Here is an 18,854-nt window from a genome sequence, read left to right as displayed (position 1 = left end):
GTGGATGAGTCTGTGTTGTAGTCTTGACCACCACCTAGTGGTAATACACTGTCATTACAACAATGAAGGCGAATCAGAACTTTGTATGTGTGATTGCAATAACCCTTTAGGAGAGGTTTACATTTCCATGATTGGTTTATTGGTCACGGTAGAGTAGAGGGTTACAATATTGACATCACATCCTGTGACAGTGACCTCATCATTAGAGGCCCGCTGCAGACTGGAACTGTGGGATCAGAACAGAACCCCACATAGCAGGGAGGGAGAGGGACAACAAGGCACACCAGCAGACATCTATTTGGACACAAGTGCACTTTGATACAGGTCAACTATCGGAGGTTGAATATGTCATTCTCTGTAAAGAGAAACGCTGACAGGATTTCAGTAGCCTATACGCTGCTAGGTTAATGTGGCATCAGAACTATTTACCAATGTGATTTGAATAGACAGGGCACGTAATATTCACAGCAAGAAGAGTCTCAACATGACAATGATTAAAGCTCAATATTTAAGGAGACAACTGGAACAGTTTACGTCCATTTGTTTCTCCATCATGATCTTATCATGAAAAACTATTTAAGAAAACAAAAAAATATTACAATACTTTACAAGTACCTAAAATGAAACTGAATTAAGGCCTCAAACTGTTAAAAAAAGGCAGTTCATTTTGAAAACACAATTCATACATAAAACACAAACACTATTAAGTATTTTAAATGTAGTTAAAAAGTCCTACTTTTACTTCATATGTAAACAGACTTGATAAGTCAAACAGACAAAAACATTTCCAGTAAGGCCTAGATTCAATCAGATCTTTAACCAGCGGATGTTTTGGCGGTGTCGGAGGTGGAACTGCGTTGGAGCTGTCAAATCAGTGAGCGGCTGCTCTTGATCATTGTCACGAAGCCACACCCACCCCACTCACGTTAGAAGTTCAGAATGAGAAAGTGATGGCTATATAGAAATAATTACGCTCAAATTGAAAAATCATTCAACTAAATAATGAGGATTTCTTTCAGCCTAATTGAGCTGTAGATTACATCTCATATTCCAGTGTTCAAACTTGTAAAACAAAGCTGCATGGGATTTCTCTTAATGCGACTCCAAGCAGCCAATGGCAATGTCTGCTAGGTATAATACCAGGAGCCGCTTGTGGATTTGACAGCTCTAACACAGTTATGTGGGTGTCGGCTAGTGCGAATATGATAGAATCTAGCCCTTAGTGTCATGGATGCAAACGGCAGGACTATGTGGTTGAATGGCAGAATTAGACATTTGGACTGCATGTCACGAGCAAGTCAATAAGCTTATTGACCACAATGTTGATCAGCATTGTCCCACACACTTTCTCAAACGTTGACAGACCGAAAACACTGGCTATGAATGAGGTGGTTGAGGTGGTGTGTGTATTTGTGTGGAAGTGATTGTGTTTGTGGTGTATGAAAGTGTAAAGTTAGTGTAAATTGTCTCCATCCTTTGTAATTCAGTGGTTTCGTTATGTTCTGTGATATTATCCTCTCCCACTACGACTCAGTAGCTATGAAAACACTCACACACTATGGACACTATGATTCAACTATGATTCTAAGCTGGTTTTACTAGTCTACAGTAGGGGCTCATAGAGCAGATACCCCCCCCCCACTAGAAGCAGTTGAACCGCGGTACTGGAACTCCAGCATAGTGGAAAACACCCTGCAGAACCACAGACTTCTATAGGGAGACATAATGCATGTCTTACTGACAAACCTTTATGTGATTGTGTGTACATTCCCAGTGTACAATCCACATAGTGTACACTCACACTTCTGATAGTGGTCGACATGATGCATTACCCTATTTACAATCCATAGTGTACAGTCCTCTGCATTTATCCACCACTAGCCTTGGTCCATTCCTCCTCTGCCCTGTGTGGTCTGTGTCTCAGTGTCCTGCTCCAGCCGTGCGGTGAGGAAGGGGTTGAAGAAGAAGTCAAAGGCAAACTGCAGTGCCCCCTGGGCCGTGCGCCTCCAGTCGTGTTCTATCTTATACTGCCTGCCGCTGGGCACTCGAGCGTCCGCACACGTCAGACAGTGGATGGCCTTCAGCTCAAACACAGGCCACTTGGAGCCCAAGCGTCCTTCTAGAACCGTACTGAACTCTACCAAGCTGCCAGCGCTCAGGTGCAGCAGCACTGGGCCAAACTCACTACTGGCCCTCAGGACGATGTCCTTGGTGGCGTCCTCGTCCTCTATGATGGTCCCGTTCTTACTCTTCCTCTCCAGGGGCATGCCCAAGGTCACCTCGAACTTGTGGCGGTCGAAGTGCTTCACGTGGCACTCGTGCTTGGCCAGCTTTTTCAGTTTGCATAAGGGGTCTTCTGGAAGAGGTGCGGGAAGGGCCTGGTGAGGGGCAGTGGGGTCGGTGGTGTTTTCACAGAGGGGATAGGCCTCACCATAGAGACATCTCATCCAGTTCCCTACGAACACAGGAAGTAGGCCGATGACGGACTGCGCTCCGTTGTCGATGTCGGTAATGCGGGCGTATTTGAAGCGTCCCGTCCAGGTGACCCGGTGGCCCTCCAGGTGAGAACACAGGATCTGAGTTTGGGCCATGTTGTATTCCTTCCAGGCCTTGGGCCCACACAGGTTACTGTACTCCGGCCACGTGAGGGTGGAGTTATACACCTGTTCAACACACATTCACATTTGATTTAACTTTATTTTGAGATTGTTAATGTATTCCATTTAACTCTTTTCATACACTTAATGTATTCTTTATGTTGTTACATTTGAACACTGTAAATAGCACTCTGCTGTAAATATAACCTGTATTTTGTTTTAATTAGCGCTTTGGGCATAATGTAGCATAATGTAGCAAACTACTTCTTGTGATTACCTTCATGCCTTCTGAGCGGTAGACATACATCCAGCAGAACATCAACAAAGCACTTAGCCACACCAGGATGAGCTTTACCACGCTGCTCCGTGATAGGAACCGCACCACCGCCAGCGGGTTAAGGCTGACCCGCGTCCACAACCGCAACACCACCGGGACCGCACACACAGTCAGAGTCACCAGCATCTTGGTGATCTCCAGAGCCATGAACCACTGGAGGACCTTGAAGAGCAACATGGCCGCCAAGCCCAAGGTGAGGACAGGCATTGCGAACAGGAAGAGGAGGTAGCCCGCACAGGTCCGAATCAGACCGATGGTGGAGGAGGAGTGGAGCAGGGCCAGGCAGAGCTCACACCAGACGAAGCAGACCATGTAGGGTATGAGGCAGAGGTAGGTGCCCCTGAAGCCCCTCCGCTGGGCCATGCGGAACAGCAGGTAGATCAGGTGCCCGTAGAGAAGACACGGCACGCCCACGTTCAGCGCCACCATCTCCCCTAGCGGCACCGTCACAAACGTTGTTCCTAAAACCCGCAGGAACCAGACACTATCGGGTAATAGTTGTGTAAGGGCACAGACCCCCGATAAGACCTCTGTGAGCAGGGCGCGGCGGGCGAAGAGCTCAGCGGAGGCTTGGAGGCTGAGGAAGGAGGTGACGGTGAAGAACAGGGCCACGGTGGCCAGCTCGGAGCAGGGGATCCAGGTCTTGTCAGCCACGGGGAAGGAGAAGACCACAAAGACCACCGATAGCAGGAAGTAGAGGTAGGGCTCCAGGTGGGTCCAGCCAAAGTTACTCTCAGCTTGCTCTAGGTCCAGGCCGGGCTCGAAACGTAACAGCAGGTCTGTAAGGGCCCGGAAGTTCTCCCACGCCTTGGAGTTCTGGAAGAACAACACCAACAGCTCTTTACACACTGAACACTCATTATACAATGGGTGGTTTGGATTTCCCATTGTTAGAGCCTCTCCTGCTCATGATATATGAGACAACATACACATGGCCACGTTCATATAAAGCAGCATCATTTACATCGTTACCTAGCAACCCACTACCACTACTACTTTTAAAACTACCTGTAAGTCATCATGGAGTTCCGGAAGAACAACACCAACAGCTCTTTACAGAACAACACCAACAGCTCTTTACAGAACAAGAACAACACCAACAGCTCTTTACAGAACAAGAACAACACCAACAGCTCTCTACAGAACAAGAACAACACCAACAGCTCTTTACAGAACAACACCAACAGCTCTTTACAGAACAACACCAACAGCTCTTTACAGAACAAGAACAACACCAACAGCTCTTTACAGAACAACACCAACAGCTCTTTACAGAACAAGACCAACAGCTCTTTACAGAACAACACCAACAGCTCTTTACAGAACAAGAACAACACCAACAGCTCTTTACAGAACAAGAACAACACCAACAGCTCTTTACAGAACAAGAACAACACCAACAGCTCTTTACAGAACAACACCAACAGCTCTTTACAGAACAACACCAACAGCTCTTTACAGAACAACACCAACAGCTCTTTACAGAACAACACCAACAGCTCTTTACAGAACAACACCAACAGCTCTCTACAGAACAAGAACAACACCAACAGCTCTTTACAGAACAAGAACAACACCAACAGCTCTTTACAGAACAACACCAACAGCTCTTTACAGAACAAGAACAACACCAACAGCTCTTTACAGAACAACACCAACAGCTCTTTACAGAACAAGAACAACACCAACAGCTCTTTACAGAACAAGAACAACACCAACAGCTCTTTACAGAACAACACCAACAGCTCTTTACAGAACAACACCAACAGCTCTTTACAGAACAACACCAACAGCTCTTTACAGAACAACACCAACAGCTCTCTACAGAACAAGAACAACACCAACAGCTCTTTACAGAACAAGAACAACACCAACAGCTCTCTACAGAACAAGAACACCAACAGCTCTTTACAGAACAAGAACAACACCAACAGCTCTTTACAGAACAAGAACAACACCAACAGCTCTCTACAGAACAAGAACACCAACAGCTCTTTACAGAACAAGAACAACACCAACAGCTCTTTACAGAACAACACCAACAGCTCTTTACAGAACAACACCAACAGCTCTTTACAGAACAAGAACAAGAACAGCTCTTTACAGAACAAGAACAACACCAACAGCTCTTTACAGAACAAGAACACCAACAGCTCTTTACAGAACAAGAACAACACCAACAGCTCTTTACAGAACAAGAACAACACCAACAGCTCTTTACAGAACAACACCAACAGCTCTTTACAGAACAACACCAACAGCTCTTTACAGAACAACACCAACAGCTCTTTACAGAACAACACCAACAGCTCTCTACAGAACAAGAACAACACCAACAGCTCTTTACAGAACAAGAACAACACCAACAGCTCTTTACAGAACAAGAACAACACCAACAGCTCTTTACAGAACAAGAACAACACCAACAGCTCTTTACAGAACAAGAACAACACCAACAGCTCTCTACAGAACAAGAACACCAACAGCTCTTTACAGAACAAGAACAACACCAACAGCTCTTTACAGAACAACACCAACAGCTCTTTACAGAACAACACCAACAGCTCTTTACAGAACAAGAACAAGAACAGCTCTTTACAGAACAAGAACAACACCAACAGCTCTTTACAGAACAAGAACACCAACAGCTCTTTACAGAACAAGAACAACACCAACAGCTCTTTACAGAACAAGAACAAGAACAACAGCTCTTTACAGAACAAGAACAAGAACAACAGCTCTTTACAGAACAAGAACAACACCAACAGCTCTTTACAGAACAAGAACAACACCAACAGCTCTTTACAGAACAAGAACAACACCAACAGCTCTTTACAGAACAAGAACAACACCAACAGCTCTTTACAGAACAAGAACAACACCAACAGCTCTCTACAGAACAAGAACACCAACAGCTCTTTACAGAACAAGAACAACACCAACAGCTCTTTACAGAACACCACCAACAGCTCTTTACAGAACAACACCAACAGCTCTTTACAGAACAAGAACAACACCAACAGCTCTTTACAGAACAAGAACAACACCAACAGCTCTTTACAGAACACCAACAGCTCTTTACAGAACACCAACAGCTCTTTACAGAACAACACCAACAGCTCTTTACAGAACAAGAACACCAACAGCTCTTTACAGAACAAGAACAACACCAACAGCTCTTTACAGAACAAGAACAACACTAACAGCTCTTTACAGAACAAGAACAACACCAACAGCTCTTTACAGAACAAGAACAACACCAACAGCTCTTTACAGAACAAGAACAACACCAACAGCTCTTTACAGAACAAGAACACCAACAGCTCTTTACAGAACAACACCAACAGCTCTCTACAGAACAAGAACAACACCAACAGCTCTCTACAGAACAAGAACAACACCAACAGCTCTCTACAGAACAAGAACAACACCAACAGCTCTCTACAGAACAAGAACAACAGCTATCTACAGAACAAGAACACCAACAGCTCTTTACAGAACAAGAACACCAACAGCTCTTTACAGAACAAGAACAACACCAACAGCTCTCTACAGAATAAGAACAACACCAACAGCTCTCTACAGAATAAGAACAACACCAACAGCTCTCTACAGAATAAGAACAACACCAACAGCTCTCTACAGAACAAGAACAACACCAACAGCTCTCTACAGAACAAGAACAACACCAACAGCTCTCTACAGAACAAGAACAACAGCTATCTACAGAACAAGAACACCAACAACTCTCTACAGAACAACACCAACAGCTCTCTACAGAATAAGAACAACACCAACAGCTCTCTACAGAACAAGAACACCAACAGCTCTTTACAGAACAAGAACAACTCTCTACAGAACAACACCAACAGCTCTCTACAAAACAAGAACAACACCAACAGCTCTCTACAGAACAAGAACAACTCTCTACAGAACAACACCAACAGCTCTCTACAGAACAACACCAACAGCTCTCTACAGAAACACCAACAGCTCTCTACAGAACAACACCAACAGCTCTCTACAGATCAAGAACACCAACAGCTCTCTACAGAAAAAGAACACCAACAGCTCTCTACAGAAAAAGAACACCAACAGCTCTCTACAGAAAAAGAACACCAACAGCTCTCTACAGAAAAAGAACACCAACAGCTCTCTACAGAACAACACCAACAGCTCTCTACAGAACAACACCAACAGCTCTCTACAGAACAAGACCAACACCAAAAGCTCTCTACAGAACAAGAACAGCTCTTTACAGAACAAGAACAACACCAACAGCTCTCTACAGAACAAGAACAACACCAACAGCTCTCTACAGAACAAGAACAACACCAACAGCTCTCTACAGAACAAGAACAACACCAACAGCTCTCTACAGAACAAGAACAACTCTACAGAACAACACCAACAGCTCTCTACAGAACAACACCAACAGCTCTCTACAGAAAAAGAACACCAACAGCTCTCTACAGAAAAAGAACACCAACAGCTCTCTACAGAAAAAGAACACCAACAGCTCTCTACAGAACAACACCAACAGCTCTCTACAGAACAAGAACAACACCAACAGCTCTCTAACGAACAAGAACACCAACAGCTCTTTACAGAACAAGAACAACACCAACAGCTCTCTACAGAACAACACCAACAGCTCTCTACAGAACAACACCAACAGCTCTCTACAGAACAACACCAACAGCTCTCTACAGAACAAGAACAACACCAACAGCTCTCTACAGAACAAGAACAACACCAACAGCTCTTTACAGAACAAGAACAACACCAACAGCTCTCTACAGAACAAGAACAACACCAACAGCTCTCTACAGAACAAGAACAACACCAACAGCTCTCTACAGAACAAGAACATCAACAGCTCTCTACAGAACAAGAACACCAACAGCTCTTTACAGAACAAGAACAACACCAACAGCTCTCTAACGAACAAGAACACCAACAGCTCTTTACAGAACAAGAACAACACCAACAGCCTTTTACAGAACAACACCAACAGCTCTCTACAGAACAAGAACACCACCAACAGCTCTCTACAGAACAAGAACACCACCAACAGCTCTCTACAGAACAAGAACACCAACAGCTCTCTACAGAACAACACCAACAGCTCTCTACAGAACAAGAACAACACCAACAGCTCTTTACAGAACAACACCAACAGCTCTCTACAGAACAAGAACACCACCAACAGCTCTCTACAGAACAAGAACACCAACAGCTCTCTACAGAACAAGAACACCAACAGCTCTCTACAAAACAAGAACAACACCAACAGCTCTCTACAGAACAAGAACAACACTAACAGCTCTCTACAGAACAACACCAACAGCTCTCTACAGAACAACACCAACAGCTCTCTACAGAACAACACCAACAGCTCTCTACAGAACACCAACAGCTCTCTACAGAACAAGAACAGCTCTCTACAGAACAAGAACGCCAACAGCTCTCTACAGAACAAGAACACCAACAGCTCTCTACAGAACAAGAACACCAACAGCTCTCTACAGAACAAGAACACCAACAGCTCTCTACAGAACAAGAACACCAACAGCTCTCTACAGAACAAGAACACCAACAGCTCTCTACAGAACAAGAACACCAACAGCTCTCTACAGAACAAGAACACCAACAGCTCTCTACAGAACAAGAACACCAACAGCTCTCTACAGAACAAGAACACCAACAGCTCTCTACAGAAAAAGAACAACATCAGCTCTCTACAGAAAAATAACAACACCAACAGCTCTCTACAGAACAAGAACAACACCAACAGCTCTTTACAGAACAAGAACAACACCAACAGCTCTTTACAGAACAAGAACAACACCAACACCAACAGCTCTTTACAGAACAATAACACCAACAGCTCTTTACAGAACAAGAACAACAAGAACACCAACAGCTCTTTACAGAACAATAACACCAACAGCTCTTTACAGAACAAGAACAACACCAACACCAACAGCTCTTTACAGAACAATAACACCAACAGCTCTTTACAGAACAAGAACAACAACAACACCAACAGCTCTTTACGCACTGAACACACAAATCCTATAGCTGTCATGGAATAACTTACCATAGCAGTTACATACTACTAACCATTTTCATTCTGTTTTCCAAGAAAACACCAAAGGTCAAGTACTCCCTAAATGAGAGTACTTGCTAGTTTGTTACAGGATAACGACAGGTTATCCTCTTTCAGTTCCTCTGCTCTAAGGCCAGAGCCGTGTGAAGGGTATCCCACCTGGAAGATGCGCAGTGTGCAGATGACCATGGAGAACAAGGACAGGTAGAAGATGAGCAGGGGGATGAGAAAGATGAAGAAGTCGATGGTGAGGTTGCTGATGATGAAGAAGAAGATGAGAGCGTTGACGTGGTGCGTGGGGATGAGGGCACTGAGCCACTGCATGCCTGCCCGGGACGCCCAGTTAATCAGGTGCTCCTTGATCTCCAACAGGGCGTGTAGGGGGAACTTCAACACCTAGGGGAGAGAAAGGGAGGTGGAGAGGGAGTGACAGAGAGCGAGAGAGAGAGAGGGTAAATCCATGAGCAAGATAATTACGTCTGTGTGTGAAGATGTTATAAACACATACATTCCCAGAGAGATAAAAAGGTTCAGACCTTCCTGTGAAGGGGCAAGTCGTCTGGATTCTTCACAGCTTCATCATCGTCATCGTCACCGCCGTCCCCAGCCATGGTGGGAGAGGGGGGGATGCCCTGAGCGTACTTCTTAGTGGTCTCTACAAAGTCATCCAGACCCACGTCATAGCAACTAGCTGCAGAGACACACAGAGAGAGAGGTAGTCCTTACTCACTATTACATTACCTTTCCATTTGATCCTATAACACAAACACACACCAACCTTTGCTGGTGACGAGGCTCTCCAGAACTCTCCTCTGTTTCTGCATAGAGCTGGATATGGGGCCCTGGGAGGCAGCGTCATCTTGGGGTGGAGGAATTACAGAGAAACACAAAGTTTTTACTAATGTGCACCTTTTGGTAACACTGCAATAGCAGAGGTTCTCTTGTTGGCCTCTCGTTTGAGTTGAAAGTTGGTTGTCTCCCCCTTGCTAGTTAGCTGGCTAACATAGCCAATAAGCTAGCTAGCCTTTTAGATTCCCACATCTTCATGTGAAATAATCAGATTTATAATTAAATAACATGCTCTGGTAATTATAATATTATTGTACTTGCCAGTGTAACCTACACCATTATCCCAGTTTGATATGCTTCTTGAATGTAGGTGACTCCAGGTGACTACTTTTTCTTTAGTAGTCACCTGGAATGCATTTCAATTAACAGGTGTGCCTTGTTAAAAGTTAATTAGTGGAATTTATTTCCTTCTTAATGCATTTGAGCCAATCAGTTGTTTTGTGACAAGGTAGGGTTGGTATACAGAAGATAGCCCTATTTGGTAAAAGACCAAGTCCATATTATGGCAAGAACAGCTCAAATAAGCATAGAGAAACAGTCCATCATTACATGAAGGTCAGTCAATCCAGAACATCATTTTAGTATACTGTAAACGAACGGTATCCTTTCAGTTGAGCGTACTAGTTCGTCACCTGTCTACTGGAAGTTGATGCTGTTGCTATGCAACTTCTTGCTAGCTAGTTAGCGCAACAAATTACATTATACAACTTCGGATGTGTTCTTAAATTTAATTTGGAGTGCCAGAGTGTGCTCGTAAATTCAGAGCGCTGTCAGATTGTCCGTTTGTAACGTTCTGACCTAACAATGGCAGTCAAGCACCCAAGCTAACGTTGGCTAGCTTGCTAGCTACTTACAGACACAAATGAGACCACTCTGACCATTTTACTCACCCTAGCAGAGATGGTTAGGCAGTTGTCATGAATATCTAGAGTGTTGGTGACTAACTGTGCTGCTGGCAACAATTTAATTACACTTTTTTTGCAGACGTTTACTGACATCGGCCACATTGAATGGGTGTTGAACGCTCTTAAATTCACTTTTCTGCGCTCTGGTACACTCAGACGAGTGCTCTGAAATCGGAGTAGATTGCCGGAGCGAATTTACGAAACCACCCGAATGTCCATTGAGAAAGCACAACGACTATTCCATTCAGCTAAGCTAAGCTAAGAATGACGGGAATAATCAAGTCAACAAACGTTGGGTAGTTAGTTAGATAGCCTATAGTTAATATCCTGGCAATTTTGATGTATAAGTAGCCAACTAACGTTAGGTAGCTAGCTAACATACCGGTACATACTGCTGTAATGATATGCTATTTAGTTCATAAGGACAATGTAGCTAACAAATTGTCAGTCAACATAACGTGTAAGGTAACTTATTTGAAAAGTCATTACTTTATTTCATTGTTCAACATTTTCTTAACATTTGTCATAATTAGTTAAAGCAATGATTTGTTTGCGCTCTCGTACTTCGGCTGCATATTTTCCGCCATTTTCTTCAAATCTGAAAATGATGTGAAGCCACGCCCATTTCCTGAAAAATTGCGTCATGGGCCCTAAAGTACGAAATAGTGTCCTCTGTATACTTCATATTTTAGCGAGTTTAGTACGACATCCGGAAGCTTTTCGCATATTAACTATATCCATACTATGACCAATAAGCATACTATATACCCAATTCACATCACAAATACTACAGTTAGTGTGGTTAGTATGAGTATTCGAACACAGCTCCAGATTTACCTCTGCTGCAGAGGATACGTTCATTGGAGTTACCAGCCTCAGAAATTGCAGCTTAAATAAATACTTCACAGAGTTCAAGTAGCAGACATCTCAACATCAACTGTTTAGAGGATACTGCATGAATCAGGCCTTCATGGTCGAATTGCTGTAAAGAAACCACTACTAAAGGACACCAATGAGAAGAAGATAATTGCTTGGGCCAAGAAACGAGCAATGGTGTAATTCTGTCCTTTGGACTGATGAATTCAAATGTTTTGTTCCAACCGCCGTGTCTTTGTGAGACACAGAGCAGGTGAACGGATGATCTCCGCATGTGTGGTTCCTACCGTGAAGCATGGAGGAGGAGGTGTGGCGGTGCTTTGCTGGTGACAAGGTGCTTTTCTGGTGACACTGTCTGTGATTTATTTAGAATTCAAGGCACTTAACCAGCATGGCTACCACAGCATTCTCCAGGGATACGCCATCCCATCTGGTTTGGGCTTAGTGGGACTATCATTTGTTTTTCAACAGGACAATGACCCAAAACACACCTCCAGGCTGTGTAAGGGCTATTTGACCAAGAAGGAGAGTGATCGTGCTGCATCAGATGACCTGGCCTCCGCAATCACCCGACCTCAACCCAATTAAGATGGTTTCGGATGAGTTGGACCGCAGAGTGAAGGAAAAGCAGCCAACAAGTACTCAGCAAATGTGTGAACTCCTTCAAGATTGTTGGAAAAGCATTCCAGGTGAAGCTGGTTGAGAGAATGCCAAGATTGTACAAAGCTGTCATCAAGGCAAAGGGTGGCTACTTTGTAGAATCTAATATAAAACAGTTTTTTGGTTACTACATGATTCCATATGGGTTATTTCATAGTTTTGATGTCTTCACTATGTATCTACAATGTAGAAAATAGTAAAAATAAAGAAAAACCTTTGAATGAGTATGTGTGTCCAAACTTTTGACTGGTACTGTATGTCATGTCAGTACAGTACCTGGCTCAGTGTTGACGTGTTCCACGTTCTCCAGCATCTCAGACACTGCCACCCTTCTCTTCTTCTCTGGGTTGAGCTTCCAGTACATGACCAGAGCAGCCTTCCTCACTCCTCTCTCAAATCTTGTCTCCGTACACAGCTTTTTCACCTCCTCAAAGTTCTCTGACGTGATGCCTAATGGTAACCACAAACTCAACCTTAATGCCTCATAATAAACACCATGCACTGAAACAATCAGTTCAACATTCCCAATGACAGTTGACTCTTGATAAGTTCTTATCGTTTAAGTGCATACTCCATTTAATTGCACACTGTACTTTTTCAGACGCAATTCAAAAATATTATCTTGATTTGCTCTAGTTCGCCATACTGTTCCAGGGTGAAGTTTCCCCTAGGTACAGATCTAGGATTCCCCTCCCCCAAATTGTAACCTTAACCATTAGTAGGGGGAAATGCTGAACTGATCTAAGATCAGAGTCTAGGGGTAACTACACCCTACACCTAACCATGCTTCCTGTTAGTGGTTTAGGCCGCGCCCCCTCACCTTTCCTGGTTGCTAGGCAGCGCTGTAGCATCTTGACTGCGTCCTTGCGGCCCTGTTTGGTGGCCTGCACCAGCCAGCTCACTGCTGTACAGTTGTTCACCTCCTCATCTCTCTCCTCAGCCAGGGCCAAGTAGTACCGGCCCATCTACACACAGACACAATATATATCACCTACAATATGTGCACATTCAAAGAAACTTGCCAGATGTGGGATGATGCAAACAATTCTAATCACACTAAATTAATCTGCAGTTCTGCCCACACTGACAATGGGTCCTTATGAAGACCCGTTGTAGTTCATATGTTAGGACTATTCATGTCTGCTCTGGTGGTCTCTCTGAGGTGGACTATGGATAATACTCACCCTACTCTGAGATTTGGCATCTCCAGACTTGGCCCTCCCCTCCAGCTCCTCCACACTCAGCTCCTCCTCTGGCTCCTCTACACAGAGACACAACACCCATCTATTCATCTATTCATCATGATGGTTATTGGCACAAGGTTATTACATGGTGACCGGCAGCATTGATACATACAGTAACAGATGTTGCATAGCATTTTAGGAAACAACAGATGCATACAGTATGACTCACACAAACAGTAGCAGTCTTGAGCAGTTGTGTTATTCATTAAGAGCAGGATGTTCCTTCCTGTAGACAGATGCTAACTGCGCACAACAACTGTCACTGAACAGAGCCCACTTCAGTAGCGCCCCCCCCCCCCCCCCCCCCCCCAACAGACAGTCTCTCTAACCGTTACTGACACCTGTCCTTCTTCCCATCTCTAATACCGTTTGCATATTTGTAAAGGAAACATCCACCCTTTTCAACATCAAATTCATCATCTCCAGCAACATCATCATCTGTTTTGGAGTCAAAGAGCAGAAGATACATGTTTCAGATGAAATCACTGATGACATCTGATGTGCATGATCGTGATTTTAAAGAACTTTAAGCAGGCAAATGTTGGTCAAATGTGTTCAGAGCCCTTGTTATACTATATAGGCTAAGTGAGGTCTTTCTGTACTGTATAAAGCTTCTAGAGGTGGTAAATCTGTGTTGTGTCACTAAGGAGCAGAGGGAACCATCCGCATGTGCTGTGCTTCTACATGCATCCAGTTCCTTCCCTTACATGCCATCGGTTCCTGGCAGCATTGTGGACCTAGCCCAGCCCTGCGCCTCAGCCCTAAAATAACAGTTTATTTAGCTCACTCAACATCTACTCCTCATCCCCTGGCACTGACACGACACCAACACGTTTATCACAAATACGTGGTATGGTTATTATTGTTGTCTGAGCTTTGGTGTGTTGTAATGTGTTGTGTTGTAATGTGCGTTGTAATGTGTTGTGTGGTAATGTGCTGTGTTGTAATGTGCTGTGTTGTAATGTGTTGTAATGTGTTGTAATGTGCTGTGTTGTAATGTGTTGTTTTGTGCTGTGTTGTAATGCGCTGTGTTGTAATGCGCTGTGTTGTAATGCGCTGTGTTGTAATGCGCTGTGTTGTAATGCGCTGTGTTGTAATGCGCTGTGTTGTAATGCGCTGTGTTGTAATGTGTTGTGTTGTGTTGTAATGTGTTGTGTGGTAATGCGCTGTGTGGTAATGTGCTGTGTTGTAATGCGCTGTGTTGTAATGCGCTGTGTTGTAATGCGCTGTGTTGTAATGCGCTGTGTTGTAATGCGCTGTGTTGTAATGCGCTGTGTTGTAATGCGCTGTGTTGTAATGCGCTGTGTTGTAATGCGTTGTGTTGTATTGTGTTGTATTGTATTGTGTTGTAATGCGTTGTGTTGTAATGTATTGTGTTGTGTTGTAATGTGTTGTGTTGTAATGTATTGATGTGTTCTTTTGTAATGTGTTGTGTTGCTGTCACGCCTGCACCCGCTTTTCCCCCCCTGGCGCCCAACGGCGCCAGGCTCCCCTGTATTACGCACTCCTGCCACCATCATTACGCACACACCTGCCTTTTCCCGTCACACACATCAGTGTATTATTGGACTCACCTGGACTCAATCACCTGTTTATTAGCTCCCCTACATTTGTCAGTTCCCCATCTCTGTTCCCCGCTGCTGCATTGATTGTCGATTGTCGTTGTTTTGCCCGTTTGCTGACGCTGGGGCTGTCTTGTTTCATGTCTGTTCTTCATTAAATGTTGACTCCCTGTACCTGTTTCTCATCTCAGTCGTAGGTCCTTACAGTTGCAGTGTAATGTGTTGTGTTGTAATGTGTTGTGTTGTAATAAGTTGTGTTGTAATGTGTTGTGTGTGTGAGTCTCTTTGGCTGTACTCACCTGGCTGAGCTACTGAAGACTGTCGTAGAGGGGTAGTAGGGGGGCTGACCGGGGTATCTCCAGCAGCACCAGCCCCCCTCCTCTCCTCAGCTGACCGGCTGGCAGCATTGAGCTGGGATCGTCCTGCCTGGGAGACAGGCCTGATGGGCTGCCGCAGGGGGGAGGCAGGAGGGGTGGAGAGGGAGGGCGAGGAAGGAGAGAGAGGGGGACCAGGATGAGAAGAGGAGGAAGATGAGACCGGAGAGGTCGGGATGGATGGGGTGGATATAGGCAGGTTCAAGGTGGGTCTAGTGCCTTGGGTAGATTTAGGGGTAGCTGGGGGAGGGGAGGTGGGGCCAGGTTTCAGGGTGGTTGGGGTGCTGGGGGGTGACGGTTCCATGTCTGAAAGACAGAAGAGGATAAAACAGTTTAAACTCGGCCTGGTGTAAATAACATTGAACTTTTACAGATGGAGCTTTTCAGAATCATTCAAAAATCTTGTCAGTAATCAATCAAGGAAGGGACAACGATGCATGAGGGACGTGCCAGCTGGAAGCGCGGGTCTGTTGACACAGCTGCAGCAGAGTGCGGCCAGGGGAGAGGAGAGAGAGAGTGGCCGCATTGTCAATGTGAGGAGGACACCTGGTGCAGTGACACAACAGCTGCATGACACACTCTGCTCTTCTGCTCCAATCATTCAACTGTCACTGTCTAAGGGAGCCCATAGCTTCCCTTCAGGACAAAGTGCTAAGACATGTCTCTCAACCTCAAAACATGGCTCTGGGTCAGTTTCACTGCCTTTCTTGTCCCCCAAATTGCCATATGGTCCAAGTTCAGCTATCCCAGCCAAACTCTAACCAATAAATTGCCATATGGTCCAAGTTCAGCTATCCCAGCCAAGCTCTAACCAATAAATTGCCTAAACACCAATTCTACTTCAGACAGCATGAAGATGCTAGCACAATAAGAGGAAGGTGACAAGCTGGTTGGCATGCAAGAGCTTGAGTGACCATGAAGTGCTTTGCTGCAATGCTGGGGATCTCCTCCAAGCCAATGACTCCACCAGTAGGAAAGTCATTCAATAACAAAGCTAATAAGCAAATGACACAGGTGAATCAATGTTTTAGAATGCATTATTAAAAGTTGATGACCAGTTTAAAATCTAGTGGAAAACACAATAATATATTATACAAATATGCATTTAGCAAATGCGTTTATCTATAGCGCCTTATGCAGACACTCGTTTTAAAATCTATTCTTCTGTCAACGACAAAGGAACCATAAATATGACCACGAGCTGGCAGTTCTGACTATGGTACAACCCGTGGTGGAAAAATTACCCGTCATACTTGAGTAAAATAAAAAATACCTTAATAGAAAATGACTCAAGTAAAAGTGAAAGTCACTTAAGTAAAAGTCTAAAAGTATTTGGTGTTAAATATACTTAAGTGTCAAAAGTAAGTCTAAATTATTTCACATTCCTTATATTAAGGAAACCAGATGGCACAATTGTTTTACATATACTTTTTTACAGATAGCCAGTTGCACACCAACACTCGGACATAATTTACAAACAAAGCATTTGTGTTATTGAGTCGGTCTGATCAGAAGCATTATTGATGACCAGGGATGTTCTCTTTATAAGTGAGTGAATTGGACTATTTTCCTGTACTGCTAAGCATTCCCGAATGTAACGAGTACCTTTGGGTGTCAGGGAAAATCTATGTAAAAAAATTACATTATTTTCTTTAGGAATGTAGGGGGAGTAAACGTAAACATTTTCAAAAATTGTAATATTAAAGTAAACTACAGATACCCCCAAAAACTACTTAAGTAGTACTTACATTTATTTATTTTTTTACACCACTGAGTACAGCATGTCCAAAACAAAAATGTCATCGTTATTCTCTCACCTTTGCAGTCAAAGACTCAATCAGTGTTTCGTCTAGTCGATAAGACTCTGTTAGAAATGTCCAGTTTAAGTTGTTCAGGGCCTCGTCATCTCACTTTTGACAACTCCGTTCCACAAGCGCATCTGTGATCAAACTCTACTTATATGGATGAGAGGGAACTCCTTCAGCTCTACAGACATAATAAACGCCCACTTTCTACTCCGCCTATGATTGGACGTTCTCATTGACTCCTTCGTTTTCTCTTAATTTCATTGGCTACAGAAACAGGAAGTCGAAACATTTCCCGAGCTTTCTCTTTCAGCCATCACCAGTAGATAATCGAAATGCCTCTGCTTCAGAGAATACGGTAATTGGCTGATGACATTTGTACATCTTTTCGTGGTTTGATGTGCCATAACCTACATGCATCGATAAGCACTAAACCTCATACGTTCAGTTACGCATAAAATTTGGAATGCTTCAGTCACATCATGTCATAAGAATTTACATTGTAAATGAATGTCCAGAGACTTTATCTTTTCATGTAAACGTTCCACTCAAATTTGCATAGCTCCTACCTCCTTGCTCGTTTGCTCTTCCTGGTTACATCATTTGTTGTGGCTGTCTCCTTGGTCGTAGGTCTAAGTGCATTTCTAATATCCCGCGATGAACCTTGAGCTGCGGCAGAGCCGGGCGACAGTCACAGAGGTATCTCCTATCTCCCTCCACGGGTTCGCTCTCGTCCGGGTGCCCAGCTTGGGGGCGGGGTGTGAACCGGGGAGCCGCGACATTGCACCTGGCTCCGGAGTGATACAGGTGTTATGCCGAAAATCTCCCCCCTGCCAGAGTTCACCCCCCCTCTAATTTCCTTAATTTTGTGACTAGAGTCAAATACTTTCTGTGGCACACATCAGAGTCAAACACTTTCTATAGAACAAACTTCACGTCAGGATAGGCTACCAAAATTAATTATTCATGTATGTGCGTTATTTAACATAGAGTAAAATGGAGTAATGGCAAGCAATAAACATTTCAGAACAACTATGGCTGAATTATTATCCTTACACTTTCAAAAATACTAGTCGATTAAGACATGGGAGAGATGACGAATTTTGGCAAAGAGATTTATTTATAGACTAATACAAATCAGTAGCGGATTTAGGTACGGGTGACATGGGCAACCGTCCAGGGCAGGCGCGGGGGCTGAAAGGGGGGTTCGCCCAGGGCGCCACATTGAAACAAAGAGCCAAACCGAAAACTGCAGACAAAATTGGTTTCTGCTACTAAGATCAGTGAAATGTAGACTAAACTAACAACTGAGTGAAGAGCAGAAATCTAGACTAGCAAGCAGGTCGCAGCAATGAAGAACACGAAGAGGGGGGAGGGGGGGGGGGGGGATTCTGGCAGGGGGGAGATTTTCGGCACAACACCGGACAAGGAGGGGACAACGCCACCTGTCACCTTCATCGTTGGGGTACCTGTCACCTTGTCCGTCCAGAATGTGATGGTCAGCAGAGGTAGGTCGGGGATGCCAACCTTTAT

The 18,854-nt window shown here is 44.2% G+C and overlaps 1 protein-coding gene across 2 annotated transcripts; it reads right to left on the bottom strand.

Moving 5' to 3' along the window:
• Positions 1-116: 116 nt before the first annotated feature.
• LOC129827777 (wolframin-like) lies at positions 117-17,481 on the bottom strand. 2 transcript variants are annotated; one of them, XM_055888952.1, is made up of 11 exons: positions 17,334-17,481; positions 15,442-15,822; positions 13,521-13,597; positions 13,157-13,301; positions 12,613-12,786; positions 9,825-9,905; positions 9,583-9,737; positions 9,206-9,442; positions 2,875-3,750; positions 1,919-2,663; positions 117-258 (listed from the first exon to the last, which is right to left on the bottom strand). In XM_055888952.1, the coding sequence occupies exons 2-11, from the start codon at positions 15,818-15,820 to the stop codon at positions 203-205; spliced, it is 2,925 nt and encodes a 974-aa protein (XP_055744927.1). In that variant the 5' UTR covers positions 15,821-15,822; positions 17,334-17,481; the 3' UTR covers positions 117-202. The 2 variants fall into 2 exon arrangements, with proteins under 2 accessions (XP_055744927.1, XP_055744926.1); XM_055888951.1 differs by having other exon boundaries at positions 117-2,663.
• Positions 17,482-18,854: the final 1,373 nt, after the last annotated feature.

The sequence above is a fragment of the Salvelinus fontinalis genome, chromosome 29, assembly GCF_029448725.1.
Source record: "Salvelinus fontinalis isolate EN_2023a chromosome 29, ASM2944872v1, whole genome shotgun sequence".
Taxonomy (NCBI): Eukaryota; Metazoa; Chordata; class Actinopteri; order Salmoniformes; family Salmonidae; genus Salvelinus; species Salvelinus fontinalis.
The sequence above is the reverse complement of the archived record's forward strand: the minus strand, read 5'-3'. Positions and strand labels throughout refer to the sequence as shown.